General features: G+C 41.5%; 1 protein-coding gene across 1 annotated transcript in view; it reads right to left on the reverse strand.

The window, feature by feature from the left end:
* Positions 1 to 17037, reverse strand: part of LOC129811698 (E3 ubiquitin-protein ligase pellino homolog 2-like) — a 47163-nt gene that overhangs the window by 3428 nt on the left and 26698 nt on the right. Inside the window, exons 3-5 of the mRNA XM_055863215.1 lie at positions 8717 to 8818; positions 5129 to 5326; positions 4579 to 4767 (exon numbers count right to left, since the gene is read on the reverse strand). Coding sequence (XP_055719190.1) covers positions 4579 to 4767; positions 5129 to 5326; positions 8717 to 8818 — 489 coding nt within the window. The remainder of the gene's footprint in view (positions 1 to 4578; positions 4768 to 5128; positions 5327 to 8716; positions 8819 to 17037) is intronic.

Below are 17037 nucleotides of genomic sequence, written 5' to 3' on the forward strand. Positions count from 1 at the left end.
TGGAGTCAACATGGGCCAGCATCCCTGTGGAAAGCTTTTGACATCTTTTTTCTTTGTACAATATATTTATTGGCGGCATTTGACATCTTGTAGAGACCATGTCCCGGCAAATTTGGGCTTTTCTGAAGGCAAAATGTGTTCCTAATGTTTTGTACATTCAGTGTATTCAGTTAGGAGGGGAGAGACTGGGCTCAACACTAGGGATTAATATTTTCCCAACAATCTACCAAGTTTCAATAACGGGAATAATTGATATTTATCCCGAGAGTCCCGTGAAATACCGCAATAATAATTTAAAGCATTTAAAACCAAGATATGGTCACAATGCAGGGTTCTCCCTAAATAAGAGGCGCGCTGACCCACCTTATCGGCTTGGCTGCACCAATATGTAAAGATTTCAGAGCAAATTAAACGGATATTTAGTAATGATAGAGTAACTATCTTTGATTGCCAATGACGTTGTGAATTTCGAAAACAGGCAGTTCATATCTCAGAGCGGTATGTTCCTTAATTAATTCAGCGCATTTCAGCAGTAGGTTATATCTCCACACAGAGCGCGCTCAGGATACACAGAGCACACCCGGAGTATTTTTTTATTTATTTTTATTTATTTCACCTTTATTTAACCAGGAAGGCAAATTGAGAACACGTTCTCATTTACAATTGCGACCTGGCCAAGATAAAGCAAAGCAGTTCGACACATACAACAACACATAGTTACACATGGAGTAAAACAAACATACAGTCAATAATACAGTGAAAGATAAGTCTATATACAATATGAGCAAGTGAGGTGAGATAAGGGAGGTGAAGGCAAACAAAATATATATATAAATAAATAAAAATATAAAAAGGCCATGGTGGAAGTAAATACAATATAGCAAGTAAAAAAAAAAAGTAAAAAAGTAGAGAGAGTAGTGATAGAAAAAAGTAGATAGAAATAATGGGATGCAAAGGAGCAAATTAAATAAATAAATAAATACAGTAGGTAAAGAGGTAGTTGTTTGGGCTAAATTATAGATGGGCTATGTACAGGTGCAGTAATCTATGAGCTGCTCTGACAGCTGGTGCTTAAAGCTAGTGAGGGAGATAAGTGTTTCCAGTTTCAGAGATTTTTGTAGTTCGTTCCAGTCATTGGCAGCAGAGAACTGGAAGGAGAGGCGGCCAAAGGAAGAATTGGTTTTGGGGGTGACCAGAGAGATATACCTGCTGGAGCGCGTGCTACAGGTAGGTGCTGCTATGGTGACCAGCGAGCTGAGATAAGGGGGGACTTTACCTAGCAGGGTCTTGTAGATGACCTGGAGCCAGTGGGTTTGACGACGAGTATGAAGCGAGGGCCAGCCAACGAGAGTGTACAGGTCGCAGTGGTGGGTAGTATATGGGGCTTTGGTGACAAAACGGATGGCACTGTGATAGACTGCATCCAATTTATTGAGTAGGGTTTTGGAGGCTATTTTGTAAATGACATCACCGAAGTCGAGGATTGGTAGGATGGTCAGTTTTACAAGGGTATGTTTGGCAGCATGAGTGAAGGATGCTTTGTTGCGGAATAGGAAGCCAATTCTAGATTTAACTTTGGATTGGAGATGTTTGATGTGAGTCTGGAAGGAGAGTTTACAGTCTAACCAGACACCTAGGTATTTGTAGTTGTCCACATATTGTCCACACATATGTCCACAAGTCAGAGCCGTCCAGAGTAGTGATGTTGGACAGGCGGGCAGGTGCAGGCAGCGATCGGTTGAAGAGCATGCATTTAGTTTTACTTGTATTTAAGAGCAACTGGAGGCCACGGAAGGAGAGTTGTATGGCATTGAAGCTCGCCTGGAGGGTTGTTAACACAGTGTCAAAAGAAGGGCCAGAAGTATACAGAATAGTGTCGTCTGCGTAGAGATGGATCAGAGAATCACCAGCAGCAAGAGCAACATCATTGATGTATACAGAGAAGAGAGTCGGTCCAAGAATTGAACCCTGTGGCACCCCCATAGAGACTGCCAGAGGCCCGGACAACAGACCCTCCGATTTGACACACTGAATATCTTTGTCAAATCATACAAACTTTGTCACAGCAGTCAAACAAAAGTCAAATGACCCAAGTTGCTAAACTTGCTAGATAACACCCTTCAACAAATGACAGAATATCTCCTATATTTGTCAAAATCGAGTTGATTATACAGATAGCAGATCAGCTCATGAATAACAAGGAGATTAGTGTAAATAGTAAGTTATCTTAACAGGGCCCATATTTTAAAAAAATGTTTAAAAAAATATCCATATCTACCTTTGTTCACACATTCTCTACCGAAGATCTCATATGGACAGCAAGTACAAGACAACGCTGAGTAGCGGGGGACATGCTATAGGGGTATTTTGACATGCATAGTCCAGAGACATGCTTTGATAATGCAACCTATGAATCACAGAATGAAGTTAGGAATTTTCACGCAACACAGAAGTCAGGACTTTGGGTTTCAGTGGGATTGGAACTGGACAGCAAAACAGACTAGGCTCTAGGACAGAATAATAATTTTTCATCATGCCTCTCATGTGTGATAGAGATACCTATGTAGTGAATTGTGCATAGGCCTACAAAATGTGTGACTATCTGAAGAATCACAATGACAGCTCAAAGAGGCACAAGTTATTTTATAGGCTATAGCCTACTGTAGGGTTTATTAACGGTCGCATGTGCAGTCCGGCAGTGTCAATTATGCATGTGCTTTGAATTTATGGGAACTTTGTGTGAAGTAAATGCGCTAGGCTAAAAGCTTCCATGCGACAACACTTTTGGATAATGTGCTATTGTATTTTTTGCTAATCTGTTGCTGTGCATGTTTATTTTGTGGAATTGCATTAGTGCAACATTGTAGGAAATGTTGTAGGATAATTTCCCAGGTCCTGTCATTTTATTTTCCCGGGAAATGTGAAGAATGATCCCGGGACAGTCCCGGGATCCCAGTAACCCATGGGTGAGAGCACTAAGTATAGGGAAACTAAGTTAACTTTTTAGGGATAGGGGGCAGCATTTTCACTTTGGATGAATAGCGTGCCAAGAGTGAACAGCCTCCTACTCTGTCCCAGATGCTAAAATATGCATATTATTATTACTATTGGATAGAAAACACTCTGAAGTTTCTAAAACTGTTTGAATTATGTCTGTGAGTATAACAGAACTCATATGGCAGGCAAACTTCCAAACAGGAAGTGGAAATTCTGAGGCTGGTCGATTTAACTCATCGCCTATTGAAATCCCAGTGGAATATGGTTCTGTTTGCACTTCCTATGCCTTCCACTAGATGTCAACAGTCTGTAGAACGTTGAATGAAGCGTCTACTGTGATGTGGGGCCGGATGGGAGCTGTTTCAGTCAGTGGTCTGGCAGAGTGCCAGTTCCTGGTCACGCGCATTCCACATGATATCGACTTGCGTTCCATTACTTCTGTAGACCCAAAGAAATTCTCCGGTTGGAACGTTATTGAATATTTATGATAACATCCTGAAGATTGATTCTCTACTTAGTTTGACAAGTTTATTCGACCTGTAATATAACTTTTTGAAGTTTTCGTCCGAGTTCGCCTGGATCTGCCCGAGCGTTTGGACATGTGTACTAAACGTGCTAGCAAAAGTAGCTACTTGGACATAAATAATTGACATTATCGAACAAAACAACAATTTATTGTGGAACTAGGATTCCTGGGAGTGCATTCTGATGAAGATCATCAAAGGGAATGTTTATGATGTAATTTCGTATTTCTGTTGACTTTATATCTGAGCACCGTCTCAGACTATTGCATGGTGTGCATTTTCCGTAAAGTTTTCTTGAAATCTGACACAGCGGTTGCATTAAAAACAAGTGTATCTTTAATTCTATGTAAAACATGTATCTTTCATCAAAGTGTATGATGAGTATTTCTGTTATTAGATGTGGCTCTCTGCAATATCTCCGGATATTTTAGAGGCATTTCTGAACATGGCGCCAATGTAAACAGATTTTTGGATATAAATATGCAAATTATCGAACAAAACATACATGTATTGTGTAACATGATGTCCTATGAGTGTCATCTGATGAAGATCATCAAAGGTTAGTGATTAATTTTATCTCTATTTCTGCTTTTTGTGACTCCTATCTTTGGCTGGGAAAATGGCTGTGTGTTTTTTGGACTTGGCGGTGATCTAACATAATCATATGTTGTGTTTGCTGTAAAAGATTTTTTTATAAAAAATTTAAAAAAAATCGGACACGATGGTTAGATTAACAAGATGTATATCTTTCATTTGCTGTATTGGACTTGTTAATGTGTGAGAGTTACATATTTCTAAAAAATATTTTTGAATTTCCCGCTCTGCCTTTTCAGCGGAATGTTGTCAGGGGTTCCGCTCGCCGAACGCATGGCCTAGAAAGGTTAAGAGAATGCTACCTTGGTTTCAGTATAATTGGGTATGGAATTTTATTTGTAAAGATGTAACAGTGTTGATGTTGTTGAATGGCCTGATGTTTGTTAATGGTTCTTTCCTTGACTTAAATGACTGAGAACAGATTTGGTGAGTGTAATGGTGGAGCATCATCAGTGCCACTGACCAGTTTGCCGCGGGTCTGAGCAGAGCGGGTCTCTCTAAGGGTGTAAACATCCCCACACACAGAGATCTCCCTCCATACACCCGGCTTGGACTCCTCCGTGAACCCACCCCTGGGGTGCATCACCAGCACGCCATTGGTCGTCAGCCCGTCCATGTGACCATCCGGGTTCTTCCACTTGGCGGCTTTTTCCTGAGGGTGAAACAGGAGGAAAGTCAGACACAAACACACTGTAGTGAACTTACATAACACTGGTGCTAGTATACATTGTGTGCTAATCTAGTTTACTCTGCTTGGAATGCATATGCAAACCAGGCTTTGAATCTTAGCAGGAAAATAAGAGGAGAAAGTAAAAACATGCTAGTGTTCTATTGTTCATTGTCATAAAATAGATACTGTAGCAAGAACATTAAAAATATATATATTTTGTCACACTGGATAGGTGCAGTGAAATGTGTTTTTTTCTTTACATTCAAAACATTTGTATCTGAATGCCAGTCAACCCTGCAGACGTTCCTATCCCTGGGAGAGTGCCCTCTGAGCCCAGTCTTACCCCCAGGAAGATGTTCTTGGAGGAGTCAAAGCCAGCAGCATAGATACGAGCGGTGTAGGGCAGGACCCGCTCACAGACAACACGGCAGGCAAAGCGAGAGATGGTGCTCTGGGTGATGGGCGTCTCTTCTCCCTCCTGACTCCCAGACAACGTGTCTGTCACCACAAAGTCTATGGGGCTTTCTGTGGAGCGGCCAATCTGCAGGACAACAGAATCCGCCCAGGTTAGAACAGACAAGTGCACCATTCCAATCTGAACAGCCATTTGTAAAACAGTGGTTTAGAATGTGTTTGTTTTTAGGGAATGACAGATGCAATTTTTTTTTTAGAGCCAATGTAGATTTATGGGGGTCAAGAAGGCCGATGGCTGATATTTTAGGCTGATACTCAATATCACAATTGAAAATGTTGATGACAACATTTTCCAGAGACAGCAATGTGTGCATTAATGCATCCCTTTCTTTATCAAAACAATACATTTGACTATGTTTTTACCAATCTAACTACATAACGGTCATATGTTTAAAAAGAAAAAGGTAAATCTCTTGATAAACTGGGTAAATTAAGATAGAATAGGCCTATTCACAATACAGGTGAATGCATATTCAATAAGAGTGTGTGCATGCATTGAGTAATCAAGCTTGTTTTGGCTGATCAGTGGAGTCTATGGTGCTACAGATGACTGACTTCCATTTGGGACTTATATTAGCCCAGAGATAAACAACATTTGCATAGAAGCATCACTCCCACATGTCACGCCTGTATGTAAGGACATCATACAGGCACTGCTGTTAGTTTGAGAATATAAAATAACATCTATTCAATGTAAACGTGTCCAACGTAATGTCGTGATTTGTGATCACGGATGCTAATCAAACTAGTATATTGTTTATTGTAATTTTAGGTGATCAGAAAAAATATTTTTTCCCCCAACTTGTCAGGACACATCTCTAAACAACTCCGCTGCCAAGATGAAATTCGATTTACTCAATTGGCTAGTTCAGCGGTCAAGAAATGGGCGGGTTGTAATTTGATCCTACTGCTACGATTGGCTAGAGCGAAGCTATAACACTGCTCCCGTTCCCATTCCTCTCCATTGCTCATATCACTTGTGCTGTTTACTGAGAACACTTAAAACACACTAAAATCTTCTTTCTCTATTACGACAATGATCTAATTCGACTAGCAACTGTTCATTTATGGCTGCGATTGCGGTTGGTCAAATCAGCACACCAATAAATAGCTAACATTACAAATCAGATAGCTCGTTGACAAAAATGGTGCATGTTCAAAATGATAACCAGCTAACGTTTGCTAGCTAAATTGGCCATTTAGCCCCTATCTGATATCTTTGCAGCATATTTATCTATCCCGCTAACTAGCATTGTAGCTAATATAGCTAGCTAAGACCACAGATGAAAGGGTTAGTTATCGTAATCTTTGCTAACAGGTCACATACCTATCTGCTTAGTTAGCGTGCTTATTGCAAGAAAAATGTAATGAATATCAATATTCAGGTGGTTTATGCCTACTAGTTGAAGATCCTTTTTTTTTTTAACTGTCCATGAAAAGGCTGCAAAAGTACATAGCCTCTAATTAATTTTCAAAGACAAGTATTATATCAGATATCAAATATGTGATTACACTGGCAAAATTGGGAAGTGGAATAATACAATAATTGTGGGGAATAACAGTAGTGTTCTTGCTGACAAGCACACTATATACCCTTTATTTTAGCCCATTGTTAATAATGAGAATTATTCCACTGATCAGACTAAATAAGTAAATAGATCATACAAACCTGCCCCTACACCCTAACCAAATTATTTGTATATTTATTGTCCCAGCTCTTGAATCAAACTTACACTTTTTGGTTCACAATCGGTTTGACAAAATTATTTTCATAGTTACATGTCAGGTCACCCTACCAAACTTCCCTGCTAAAACATACTGTAGGTCTGTGGTGCTGCCTTGTCGTTGTCACAGCCTAAATGCCAATCACCAAAACAGGGGACTAATGCAAGTGTGGAGTAAATTGACTTAAGTATATGCTGTCAAGTAAGTAACAGCAACCACATATTAAGGAAATTGTTCATAAAACAGCCCTAACATGCTGCTCTTTTTACAGTTTTATAAACTCAGCGGAGAACGTTCTCTTGCTATTCAGCTCTACTCTAATTTTGAGGGGCGTTTCTATAAAAACGCTCATCCAATCCCCTTGATCCCTTACAACTATCAATCATATGCTTCAATGTGGTGTGTTTCACAGTGCTGTGGCAGGACAATGGAGGTTCTGTGATGTTAATTTGCAGGCGCAGATGCTCAGATTTGAAAAAGATTTGGAACACAGTTGAAAAGTGAATGCGCTGACTATAGAATAGACTAATTAGAAAAATAAACGCAGTACTTTTCAATGAGTGGGATATAAAGAGGCGTGGCGTGTGAGCTTGAGGTTCAAATGGGTCTCTCTCACAGCCAATTTGTGAGAGTTGGCAGCACTGCTTATTATTAGTATATTAACTAAACTAATATTTGCAACAGGAGTTCAATTTTGGTTACTGCCAATTCATCCATTTCTCAATACTGTACCTTCAGTTGGAGAATGAGCTAGCTTGCTGTTGCTGATTTGAGAGACTTTCGGCAAAGCCGATAGAGAAGGGCTGAAACACTACAAAAGGCCAATATCGGCCCGATCGTTGTCTATGGTCAACGTCCCCAATCATGGGCAATTTCCTTCATAAATAGTAAATAAAACCCATAGGCTTAGATGCTGCCACCACTAATGATCGCAAATTCCCACAACCAGAAAATAATGGTATGAAAGAATCTCATTGAATGGTCCAAAGACAGGAATGAACAGTGACTGTTAATGTATCAATATAAAAAGGCCTCCATCAGCTAGCTAAATACACCCATTTGTTATTTTATCAAATCAAGGTCACAAACCAATAGAATTTGTATGAATTGTAATACAAAAAGATACTGATTAAATAGTTATATAAATTTCAGCTTCACACAAAAGTCGATGCTTTTCCATCTCATTTCCATAATCATTTTGTTTCAATGTTTGGCCTTGAGTTGGTATTTATTATCTCTCTGCTGGTTATGGCTTTCCGTTTACTTAGTGCCATTTGCAGAAACATGAACACAATAAAGGGTTGAATGTGAAGGTGGTCTGGAGCAGTCTCAATTCCTCTGGTGGGAGTAGAGCGGTCTGTGCTCTGGATTTAGATTAATGCTAGGGGGGTAACAGAACATGTCTTCACTTGAGGGAAGGAGAGCGGGGAGGGACTAAGAGAGAGACTAGCACAGACTGAATGCTATAGAAACACTGCCATGTAGCAAACAAATCCATGAGGCAGATTAGCACTTCATTTAAAAAAAATCTATAATAACAGACCGCAGTTGATTGTTGAAATGCAATATCAATGTCTATTACTAAGCAGATTCCCTTGTAAACTCATGGTTTTGAGTGTTAAGAAAATTACACCGATTTTTAGGACTGACGAATAATAATATACATACGGCAGGGTCATCTGCTAAAGTTAGACCAACAGAGTATCTGGGATGTTGAAACGGGCGGACTTACCTGAAACATGTCTGTGTCTTTGTCATGGCAGTATTCTACCACTACTGTCTGGTTCCTGGACAGAGTGTAGGAAATACTGTGCTGCACTTTGCAGTTCACCGCCTGCAACAGCAGAGGAAGCACATCAGAAGAGGTATTCTATTCCATGCTAATGACAGTTCTTACACTGAAAGGGTTAATAGGATATTAGCATTCAAATGTAAATTACATTGTTGTATGAGCTCATTAATAATGATATCATAAATCTACTGAAACAAAGGGCTTCTTAATTTGTTATGGATAGGGGGCAGCATTTTCACGTTTGGATGAAAAGCGTGCCCAGAGTAAACTGCCTGCTACTCAGTTCCAGTTGCTAATATATGCATAGTATTAGTAGATTTGGATAGAAAACACTGACGTATTTAAAACTGTTTGAATGATGTCTGTGAGTATAACAGAACTCATATGGCAGGCAAAAACCTGAGAAAAAAATCCGACCAGGAAGTGGGAAATCTGAGGTTGGTCGTTTTTCAACTCATTCCTTATTGAAGATACAGTGGGATATGGGTCATGTTGCACTTCCTAAGGCTTCCAGTAGATGTCAACAGTCTTTAGAACCTTGTCTGATGCTTCTACTGTGTAGTGGGGTCGAATAAGAAGGGAATGAGTCAGAGGTCTGGCAGAATGCTTTGAGTTCGTGACGCTCGTTCACGTGAGAGCGAGCTCTGTTCCATAGCTTTTCTACAGACAAAGGAATTCTCCAGTTGGAACATTATTGAAGATTTATGTTAAAAACATCGTAAAGATTGATTCTATACCTCGTTTGACATGTTTCTACGGACTGTAATATGAACTTTCGTCTGAACTTTTGCCTGGACCTGCCCGCGCATCGTAAGTTTAGATTGTGTACTGAACGCGCAAACAACAAGGAGGAATTTGGACATAAATGGACTTTATGGAACAAATCAAACATTTATTGTGGAACTGGGATTCCTGGGAGTGCATTCTGATGAAGATCATCAAAGATAAGTGAATATTTATAATGCTATTTCTGACTTATGTTGACTCCAACATGGCAGATATCTTCTTGGGTTGTGTTGGTTTCTGAGCGCCGTACTCAGATTATTGCATGGTTTGCTTTTTCAGTAAAGTTTTTTGAAATCTGACACAGCGGTGGCATTAAGGAAAAGTATATCTTTAAATCTGTGAATAACACTTGTATTGTTTATTATGAGTATTTCTGTGATTTGATGTGGCTCTGTGCAAATTCATGGGATGTTTTGAAGACAAAGCCAAATGTAAACTGAGGTTTTTGGATATAAATATGAACTTGATCGAGCAAAACATACATGTATTGTATAACATGTTGTCCCGGGAGTGTCATCTGATGAAGAATATCAAAGGTTAGTGATTCATTTTATCAATATTTCAGCTTTTTGTGACTCATCTCTTTGGTTGGAAAAATCACTGTATGCTTTCTGTGACTAGTTGCTGACCTAACATAATGAAATGTTCTGCTTTCGCCGAAAAATTTAATTATGAGATTTCTGTTGATTGAATCTGGCGCCCTGCCGCTAGCAGAACCCCAGTCCTAGACAGGTTAAGAGATCCTTGTTTGTGTCGCAGAGCTCAATAAATGATTTACTGAAATTGTTAAGATGCTACCACCCCCCTACAAATCAAAATGTAACATGGATGTCAATGTTCGTGCACACACGTCCAGTCTACTTCTTGTCTGCGGCAGCACGACGCCTATATTGCTAGGCTGATTAGCGAGGACAAACAGGTGTGAAACAGGTGTGCGTACGAAGTGAGAAGACCATATCGAATCAATGTTTGGTTTTGTTTGGGAGGGTGGTGGTAGCATCTAACAATTGGATTTATCTATTTTCTTGGGCACTGCTCGCCGATGCAAACGACAACCTCTTAAAACAGAACAGTCTTCCGATCACGGAGACACATTCGGACATGGGAAAAGTGTCACCAAACATGCAGACATATTCAGCATATTTAGCTAGCGGGATACAAGCTGCACCGGCAAGATAGAACAGCACACAGGTAAGCACACAGGTAACAGCAGGTAAGACAAGGGAGGGGGGGCGGTCTGTGCAAATCTGTAATCAGCTGGTGCACGAAATCTAAGGAAGTCTCTAGATTTTGCTCGCCTGAAGTAGAGTATATTGTGATAAATTGCAGGCCACACTACTTGCCTAGAGAGTTTTCAGCTATACTTTTCGTGGCTGTTTATTTACCACCACAGACAGATGCTGGCACTAAGACCGCACTCAGTCAGCTACATAAGGAAATAAGCAGACAAGAAACCAGTCACCCAGCGGTGGCGCTCCTAGTGGCCGGAGACTTTAATGCAGGGAAACTTAAATCAGTTCAAACCAAATTTCCATCAACATGTTAAATGTGCAACCAGAGGGAAAAAAATTCTAGATCACATGTACTCCACACACAGAGACGCGTACAAAACTCTCCCTTGCCCTCCATTTGGTAAATACGACCACAACTCTATCCTCCTGATTCCTGATTACAAGCAAAAATTAAAGCAGGAAGCACCAGTGACTCGGTCTATAAAAAAGTGGTCAGATGAAGCAGATGCTAACCTACAGCACTGTTTTGCTAGCACAGACTGGAACATGTTCCGGGATTCTTCCGATGGTATTGAGGAGTACACCACATCAGTCACTGGCTTTATCAATAAGTGCATCGAGGACGCTGTCCCCACAGTGACTGTACGTACATACCCCAACCAGAAGCCATGGATTACAGGCAACATTCGCACTGAGCTAAAGGGCTGCCGCTTTCAAGGTGCAGGACTCTAACCCGGAAGCTTACAATAGAATCCTGCTATGCCCTGCGACGAACCATCAAACAGGCAAAGCGTCAATACAGGGCTAAGATTTAATCACACTACACCGGCTCCGACACTCATCGTATGTGGCAGGGCTTGCAATCTATTAGACTACAAAGGGAAGAACAGCCGCGAGCTGCCCAGTGACACGAGCCTACCAGACGAGCTAAATCACTTCTATGCTCGCATCGAGGCAAGCAACACTGAGGCATGCACGAGAGACTCAGCTGTTCCAGGCGACTGTGTGATCACGCTCTCCGTAGCCGACGTGAGTAAGACCTTAAAACAGGTCAACATACAAAAGGCTGCGGGGCCAGACAGATTACCAGGACGTGTGCTCCGGGCATGTGCTGACCAACTGGCAGGTGTCTTCACTGACATTTCCCTGATTAAGTCTGTAATACAAACATATTTCAAGCAGACCACCATAGTCCCTGTGCCCAAAAACGCAAAGGCAACCTGCCTAAATGACTACAGACCCGTAGCGCTCACATCTGTAGCCATGAAGGGCTTTGAAAGGTTGGTAATGGCTCATATCAACACCATTATCCCAGAAACCCTAGACCCACTCCAATTTGCATACCACCCAGACAGATCCACAGATGATGCAATCTCTATTGCATTCCACACTGCCCTTTCCCACCTGGACAAAAGGAACGCTTACGTGAGAATGCTATTCATTGACTACAGCTCAGCGTTCAACACCATTGTACCCTCAAAGCTCATCACTAGGCTAAGGATCCTGGGACTAAACACCTCCCTCTGCAACTGGATCCTGGACTTCCTTACGGGCCGCCCCCGGGTGGTGAGGGTAGGCAGCAACACAACTGCCACGCTGATCCTCAACACTGGAGCTCCCCAGGGGTGCGTGCTCAGTCCCCTCCTGTATTCCCTGTTCACCCACGACTGCATGGCCAGGAACAACTCCAACACCATCATTAAGTTTGCAGACGACACAACAGTGGTAGGCCTGATCACCGACAACAACGAGACAGCCTATAGGGAAGAAGTCAGAGACCTGGCCGGGTGGTGCCAGAATAACAACCTATCCCTCAACGTAACCAAGACTAAGGAGATGATTGTGGACTACAGGAAAAGGAGGACCGAGCACGCACCCATTCTCATCGACGGGGCTGTAGTGGAGCAGGTTGAGAGCTTCAAGTTCCTTGGTGTCCACATCAACAAACTAGAATGGCCCAAACACACCAAGACAGTTGTGAAGAGGGCACGACAAAGCCTGTTCCCCCTCAGGAGACTGAAAAGATTTGGCATGGGTCCTGAGATCCTAAAAATATTCTATAGCTGCAACATCGAGAGCATCCTGACTGGTTGCATCACTGCCTGGTATGGCAACTGCTCGGCCTGTGACCACAAGGCACTACAGAGGGTAGTGCGTACGGCCCAGTACATCACTGAGGCTAATCCAGGACCTCTACACAAGGTGGTGTCAGAGGAAGGTCCCCAGAAAATTGTCAAAAACCCCAGCCACCCCAGTCATAGACTGTTCTCTCTACTACTGCATGGCAAGCGGTACTGGAGTGCCAAGTCTAGGACAAAAAGGCTTCTCAACAATTTTTACCCCCAAGCCATAAGACTCCTGAACAGGTAATTAAATGGCTACCCGGACTATTTGCATTGTGTGCCCCCCCCCCCACCCCAACCCTTCCTTTTACACTGCTACTACTCTCTGTTTGTCATATATGCAAAATCACTTTAACTATGCATTCATGTACATACTACCTCAATTGGGCCGACCAACCACTGCTCCTGCACAGTGGCTAACCGGGCTATCTGCATTGTGTCCCACACCCACCACACCCTCTTTTACACTACTGCTACTCTCCGTTCATCATATATACATAGCCACTTTAACCATATCTACATGTACACACTACCTCAATCAGCCTGACTAACCGGTGTCTGTATGTAGCCTCCCTACTTTTTATAGCCTCGCTACTGTATATAGCCTGTCTTTTTACTGTTGTTTTATTTCTTTACCTACCTCTTGTTCACCTAATACCTTTTTTGCACTATTGGTTAGAGCCTGTAAGTAAGCATTTCGCTGTAATTCAGCGCACGTGACAAATACACTTTGATTTGAGACACACGTGGGCAAATCATTTACAAGGTGGGTATATGTTATAATACTAAACCAGAGTTCCACTCGGGTCTAAACTGGGGTAGGAAGTGTCAGGCGTCTACTTTGTTCTCACACCATCAGATCAGCTATGTGCCAGCGGCTCAGGATGGGAACTAATGCCTTCCGTAACCGCGCCACCACTCGTGATGGGGACTCATTAGATGGTTGCACTAACCCTTCATTATATCACTGGACAAAAACGTTGGAAGGAATTCTTGGAATGGGACAGTAGGGATCAGTGTTCCTGTGAAGTAACACTTCCATGACAGTGACCACTCTAGGCTCAGTCAACATAGGCCAGTCAATCAGCTGAACTCCATGAGGGGGGATTCTGGGGTCAGATACAATTCATACTCAGTCAGCCAGACCTGGATAGAAAATACCAACTTTTCAAATAATCAAGGTAGTCAGATATAGTTTATAGAGTTAACTAAAAGTCAACTACTTTCTTTGATATTCAAATACAGGTCTCAGAAAACCAAATAAAAATACGAAGGTATTTTTATGACAGTAATAAAATGGATGGCTGACAAATATTTGATGAAGAACCAAATGCTACAACAGTTAATTGAATTAGTCTAAATATATGAATAATAAAGCCTATAATGAAATACACGAGGGACACGTCAACATTAGAGTAGAACACTTTTGCAGCTTCAGAATTACTAACAAATATATTTTCATAATGAGTGGTAAAGTAACAGTTTACAACACTTTACATCAAGTTCTTATACATGTGTAGTAACTTAGCAACATTGTTTCATAATACTTTGTAAATTGCTTAATAATTGCATAATAATGGCGTGATTACATACGTGGAATAAGGAAAAGTGACTATTCTTCATGTACAGGAGTTGAAAACGCTCAGCTCATTGGGCAATCTAAATGCAATTATCAAAGTATTAATAAAAACATGATAATAAAATGTTGCTCCAAAAGTAATTACAAGTTTTATTACACAGGTAGAAGAACAGTTTAAATGTTAGAAGTTACTTAGAATGTTAACAGTAACAAACTGTAGACTACAGCAAAGAAAATTGCCTATGCTCTGAAGACAGCTGCATCATGCTCGCCAGCTGGAAAACAACAACATACCAATACATTCAAAATGGGTCCTGTTTTTTCATTGATTGTAGAACAGTAACCACTAAATTCTGGTAGTTGTCACTTGAAAAAAAAAGAAAAAAAAGAATCAAAATCAATGTTACAGGGAGCCTTTTTTTACACTCGTACCCTAATACAGGTTCGAAATGGCAGATTTGGACACTGATAAGCTCCTAAATTGGAACGCAGTGGTTGTACAGTACCATGCTGTACACGACGTCAGATCTCAGGGTCTCCGCTTCACAGCTCTGTATGGGTTTCGAATGACAGACGTTCTGAACCACACGCGACAAGAACTTGCCCCCATCCCTCCCGCTAATTGGGCAACTGTTGTCTGAGTAAGGGAAATGCTGTACATTAAGAGGACTCAATGTATTTTGAAAGCTGTCAGGATTATAAATACTGCTTTAATGTCATACAAGCAAGCCAAATAGTCCATGGAGAATAAGAGCACCTCCTCCCAGCTGCCCACTGCACGAAGCTAGGTAACACTGTCACCACCGATAAATCCACGATAATCGAGAATTTCAATAAGCAGCTCTCTACGGCTGGCCATGCTTTCCTCCTGCCTACCCCAACCCCGGCCAACAGCTCTGCACCCCCCGCAGCTACTTGCCCAAGCCTCCCCAGCTTCTCCACCCAAATCCAGATAGCAGATGTTCTGAAAGAGCTGCAAAACCTGGACCCGTACAAATCAGCTGGGCTAGACAATCTGTGGCCTGCTGGAGGTCATTTAGCAGGGCTCTGGCAGTGCTCCTCCTTGCACAAAGGCGGAGGTAGCGGTCCTGCTGCTGGGTCGTTGCCCTCCTACGGCCTCCTCCACGTCTCCTGATGTACTGGCCTGTCTCCTGGTAGCGCCTCCATGCTCTGGACACTGACAGACACAGCAAACCTTCTTGCCACAGCTCGCATTGATGTGCCATCCTGGATGAGCTGCACTACCTGAGCCACTTGTGTGGGTTGTAGACTCCGTCTCATGCTACCACTAGAGTGAAAGCACCGCCAGCATTCAAAAGTGACCAAAACATCAGCCAGGAAGCATAGGAACTGAGAAGTGGTCTGTGGTCACCACCTGCAGAACCACTCCTTTATTGGGGGTGTCTTGCTAATTGCCTATAATTTTCACCTTTTGTCTATTCCATTTGCACAACAGCATGTGAAATTCATTGTCAATCGGTGTTGCTTCCTAAGTGGACAGTTTGATTTCACAGAAGTGTGATTGACTTGGAGTTAGATTGTGTTGTTTAAGTGTTCCCTTTATTTTTTTGAGCAGTGTATATATTTTTTTAAATCATAAAACTAATGTCATATTGTCAATGTTTATGATCACTATGTTTGATGTACAGTTACAAGATGACATGGCATCATACCCTGGGTTGTTCTGAACAGAATGAGCCGGTTTGTCTATTGTGAAGAAAAATCGCAATGTAGTACGCACCTGAATGCACTCATGATGTCATTTTATGGGCACCAACACTACCATTGGTTTCTCAGAATTTCCCTGTGAAAGCCTAACAATTTAAGATCACATTTTATAACTTAGCTAGTCATATTGGCAATAGAACAAGCTTTCATATTATGCTCACCTGACCCACATTTGGATTTATAAATGGACCGTTTTTGGATTGCGTAAACAACAGTGATTGTGTAAAGGTGGGGACGCAGGGCTGGGTTTCAAACAAAACAACTACAAGTGTGCTTGCTCTAGTTCCTAAAAAGGTGCAGCATTTAAATGATTTAAGAACTGTGCACACTTTGGAGAAGTGTGTGACCATTTGAAGACACCATTTAGTCCTCTCACTCAAACCCTTGTTATTTTTTTGTGTTGTGTTATGTTGCACCTAACCCACATTTGAGGAATATTATCATGTTACTGAATGTATCCAGAGTATTTTCAAAATGGCATTATCAAAAATGCGGCGAAAAGTACGGTAAATATAAAAAATGCACGTAAAAAGCAACAGTTTATTCAGTGTTGTGTCAGGTGAACTGTTCTGTCCTAAACTTTGGTCTAATAATTGTCCTATCATCTCCAAACTGTTCCCTTTCAATTGCTAACATGCTTATGCATGTACTTTTCATATTTATTTTGTAAGAAACCTGTTCCATATACCGGTAGGCCAATTCCCACAAGTGTAAAGCATTCCACATTTTCAACACAACATTTGGCTACTTTTGGGATTGCCACATACCCAGTTCTAAAATCCCACACAACCAACTGAGACCTGAAGAGAGTGA

This window comes from Salvelinus fontinalis, chromosome 15, assembly GCF_029448725.1.
Source record: "Salvelinus fontinalis isolate EN_2023a chromosome 15, ASM2944872v1, whole genome shotgun sequence".
Classification (NCBI taxonomy): Eukaryota; Metazoa; Chordata; class Actinopteri; order Salmoniformes; family Salmonidae; genus Salvelinus; species Salvelinus fontinalis.